The following is a 4,414-nucleotide window of genomic DNA, read 5'->3' on the forward strand; positions in this document are numbered from 1 at the left end:
CCCTTTTTTTTGCAACTATAGTTAGCAAACAAGTTAATGTTTTAAACTCTGGCAAAATAAATCACTTATACATACTTGAGGGAGAGCTGAGTGTAGCTGCTACATTTTTTGGAAGAGCAACAAAGTGATACGGATTATTATAGGCTTCCCCGTTTTTTAAATTTTTTCTTTGTTTTTCTTTTTTTCTCCTTTTCCCCCTCCCCAAACTTAAGATATAAATCATGGTTATGTGAAAACTCTGGAGTGGGTAAGAGACATTACCTGTCTTGATTTTTCTTCCTTTATGAGTCATCCAAGTAGTTTTCTTTTCAAGCTGTTTCCATGCCCATTTTTTTGCTCGTCACCTAAGTTGGCCCGTCCCACAGGAGATGGTGCTATAGATGAAGGACTGGGACAAGCACTTTGGGATCCTTCACGATCAAAGACACTGATAACGTGATGTTTTCTGATGCAGAAGAGTGCCTTTAGGAGTCTGTGTGGGGACAGTTTTTCTAGCGTAAACTGTACCTGTCTGCCTGTACAACCAGCAGAATCCATTGATTTATGTATTTACATAGACTTGACTTAGAGGGCTGAGTAATTTTGCCTATTTTGTCACACTGTGTGTGTGTGTGTGTGTGTGTGTGTGTGTGTGTGTATCATGTCAGTAAAGAAAAGCTTACTGCTTTCAAAGAGGGCAGTGTCTGTAGCCATGCTTCACTCTGAATTAGAAACATGTTCATGACAAGTCTCTTTGAAAATTTGGTTGACTGGCTAGTTTCTTTCTGCATTAATATCCCTCATTTCTCATCCTGAGTAATCCAATTTAAAGACTTCTCTTAACTTCTTGTTAAATATTATCGACTTTTATTAAGGCTGTGTGCCTAGGATTTCCATCTGTTCATAACTATTAAAAATACTTGTATGTGTATAAATCTTTGGAAACTATTTGGCCATGGTTTCCACTTGTGCTTCTGTCTGCTTGGCATTTGATTTTTTCATATACATTCCCGTGTTGGAAATGACATTAGAGCTTATAACAGGGTGGGAGGGGTGGGTAAAAATTTCTTGAAATTGCTTTAGATCTTTGACTAGTACAGGTTTCCTCTAGAACATGAAGGGCTTTTTTGTTCTATGTAAGAGATACAGAAACTTAAGTTTTAATTGTGCACGTTATAGTGGTATAATTTACAGAGTGACTGACGTAAGTATATTCTCCAGGGCAGTAAAAGTAGGAGATTATTTGACCAGCTCAGAATGTGGTAGGAGCTATCAGAACTTAGTGATCGAGTGAAGTTGTAGTTACTAATTTCTGACGCTCTTCCCCTGCAGAAGAGAGCTGTGGGAAGAGGACTCAGCCACAAGACATTTGGTCCTAGGTGTTGGTAATGCCACAATATAAGTGCTTCCTTTTCGTTTTATTGTAGACCACATATTGATAACTAGAAGTTTTAAGTGTTACATATATATGTTTTCAAATTTGCAAGCAGCCTCCCTAAAACAGAATTTGAAATTAATAAGATTTGTTCCGGAAAAGATACAGAGCAACAGCGATTTCTGTCTTACTATCTTATAAGAGGGCAAACTTGGAAAAGGTGGTGGGAGGTGGTTCTGTTGTTTCCAATTGCTTAAAAAAAAAAAATCACATGGAGTGATTGCAAAGATAGGAAGAAATCTGTCTGTTAAAAGCTGAAAGATCATTGAGGTACTTTGGTTTCGGGCCAGACCAGCAAGGGGAAGACTGATTTGTGGTCGGTACGAGAGTGTGAACTGAGACTGATTGATGGGCTTTGGTGGCGCTGCGGCATTTTCAGTTGTCGTTTCTTATTTTTTAAGGCAAAGCAGAGAGCAGAGGTTCTTCAGTCCACGCAACGGTTCTTCTCTGAACAACAACAGAGCAAACAGATAGGAGGCAAAGCCCAGAAAGTGGACAGTGATTCCAGTAAACCTCCTGAAACCCTGGCCGACCCCCCTGGTGTCTGTCAGGAAAAAGTAGAAGAAAAGCCACCCCCTGCACCCACCATAGCCACCAAACCTGTTAGAACTGGACCAATCAAGCCTCAGGCGATCAAAACAGAAGAAACAAAATCTTAAAGGCTGTGGTTTATTGCAGGGGCTGGGGGAGGGGAGAGGGGAAAGAGGGAGAATTTAAGTCCGATAATGCCAGCAGCCAAAGGGGTAAAATGGTCTGTGACATTATTCTGTCCAGAGGTGTTGGAGGTCCACGGGGGGACATAGGAGCAATTTACACTGACACACAGCTGCTGCGCCAGGAAAGTGAGGCTTGGCCAGCTCGCACCTGCTATGTGACACGAACTCTGTTGATGGCCAAGCATTCTCAGTCTGAATCTATGTACAGATCTGTGCACACATCCTGTTGAGTGCGCAGAATTTAGAATTGACATCCTTATGGTTAGATGAAACACCAGAAATAGAGGAAAATAACCCTGTGGAGGAATAGCTGATGCTGAACAGTGGTGATTCCAGCTAGGACTTCAGGTGTGGTCTCTTTGCTCCCTTATGTTCTTTGGGTATGGATATAGCATTTATGGGCTTGGTGGTCAAGAACCGAAGGTAACTGGTGCTGGATAGAGGAGCCTTATTTTTTATTACGGCAGCTTGCTATTTTTGTAACCTTGTGATTGAGTTGAACACAATCAAAGTACAGTAACTGATCTCCCCTTCTTCCTGGATGAGTGAGCGGATAATGAATTGTTGATGTCCACATCCTAGGAATTACCCAGGTGGGCAGGGTTTGGTTAACTGCTTCTGTTTGAAATGATGGCTGTGTTTTGGTTGTGGCCCGAGGCTTTGAAGTGCTATTTGGAGTCTCCTTTCTTCCGTGGAGTTCTTACCATTCAAACATGACAGATTGGATAAAATACTAGTTAGGTTGAGTCTGGCTTGCCTCCACTCTGCCATCTTTGTATGAATCCAATGGGGTTTGTTGGTTTTTGGGTTTTTTTGTTTTTGTTTTTGTTTTTTTACGGTTTTTAGCTGATATTCATCAAGAGCAGTGCATACCTAGAACTGTGCCCTTAATGACAGGAATCTGAGAAGGTGCATTTCTTTACCAGAGCTGTGTCATACTATCCTTTGGGCCCTCTGCTGGAAGAGTAGAATCAAGTCTCAAATAATGCCTTTTTAATTGTATCCTGTAGTATTATAGATGTAGGACAGTACTGTATCATACCTCTGTGAATGTAAAATACCTTGTACCTGCTTTATGATACATAACAGTGACCGTGCTTTCTCAGAGCTGTTTTTAATGACGTTATTCTAGAATGTTTTCTTTCCAGATGATGATTGAGAAGCTAATAAAAAAAAATGGTGCCAGGTACCACCACAGTAACAGAACTTTGCTGTTTTCTGGGGTTTTGTTTTTTTACCTTCCCCCCCCTTTTTTATTAATGGAGTGTGCTGATGTCTCTATAATTTTGTTCAGATGACCGCAGAACCTGGAAAAGCTGTTGCTGCTATTGATGCATAACATACTGCTATTGGTCCTTTTATATAAATACATAAATAAATATATATATATACATACATATACATATATATATAAATAATTTGGATTTTTGGAAACCTTAGCTGTGCTGTCAACTTTGGAAAAAGTACCCCAGTCATACCGTGTTGGGTTGGCATTGTACAGAAATTAACAGCCATATTGGTCTAGAAATGTTAAACACAATTTTTTCCACTTGTACAGGGGTGACGCGTTGTATTAAATGTGTAAGGTCTTATCTACATGGGTTTGATTACAGAAACTAATAAAGTATTCTCTAAATAATGAACCTTAGAACTTCTGATCCATTTCTAAAATTTGGAGCAAGAAGATCTGTCGTGTACCAAAAATAGTGATCAAGAGTACGTTACGCTCTAGGAAGAGATTCTCATCCAAAGACTTGGTTCTGCTTTTTTAAGGATGATAAAGCTTATTCAGTCAAAGTATAAATGTTGTCATGGAAAAGAATAGCCATGGCCTCTGTTCCCAGGGTAGCCATACCCCTGTTGAAAACAAGTCTGTCCAAGAAGAGGAGAGAAATCTTTGTGAATGATGTGAAGTGCAGAACGTAGGAAAAATAGTTTCACTTTTCTTCTGGGCAGAAATTGAATGACCCAAAATAGATATTGGTACTTAATGTTTGCATTTTTCATATTTTTCCTAGCACATTCATAGCCGTCATCACCCACACAAGTAGCTTGTAAGAGATTTGTTTTATCATTTACTCATTTTTAACCTGAAGTGCTAAGGGATTTTAATTGCCTACAATCCCTTATCCAGAACACAAGCTTTCGGAGAACCAATAATTAAATCACTGATCACCCGCATGCCTTGTTTACTCGTGGATACTGTGATCCTTAAACACTTAGAATTCTCAAACACTTAGCTCAAGTACTGTAAAGCCAAACTTACAGTGTAAGGTTTTTCTCA

General features: G+C 39.6%; 1 protein-coding gene across 13 annotated transcripts in view; it reads left to right on the top strand.

Moving 5' to 3' along the window:
• Positions 1 to 3,773, top strand: part of PRRC2C (proline rich coiled-coil 2C) — a 95,848-nt gene extending 92,075 nt beyond the window's left edge. For 10 of the 13 annotated variants that reach the window (XM_077771504.1, XM_077771498.1, XM_077771497.1 and 7 more), the window contains one exon: positions 1,816 to 3,773. In XM_077771504.1, coding sequence (XP_077627630.1) covers positions 1,816 to 2,073 — 258 coding nt within the window. In that variant the 3' untranslated portion in view covers positions 2,074 to 3,773. Of the gene's footprint in view, positions 1 to 1,311; positions 1,365 to 1,815 lie in introns of all 13 variants that reach the window. The other 3 variants (XM_077771505.1, XM_077771509.1, XM_077771510.1) reach the window with 2 other exon arrangements.
• The last annotated feature ends 641 nt before the right edge of the window (positions 3,774 to 4,414 follow it).

The sequence above is a fragment of the Crocuta crocuta genome, unplaced genomic scaffold (assembly GCF_008692635.1).
Source record: "Crocuta crocuta isolate KB4526 unplaced genomic scaffold, BGI_CrCroc_1.0 scaffold1070, whole genome shotgun sequence".
In the NCBI taxonomy this organism is placed as follows: Eukaryota; Metazoa; Chordata; class Mammalia; order Carnivora; family Hyaenidae; genus Crocuta; species Crocuta crocuta.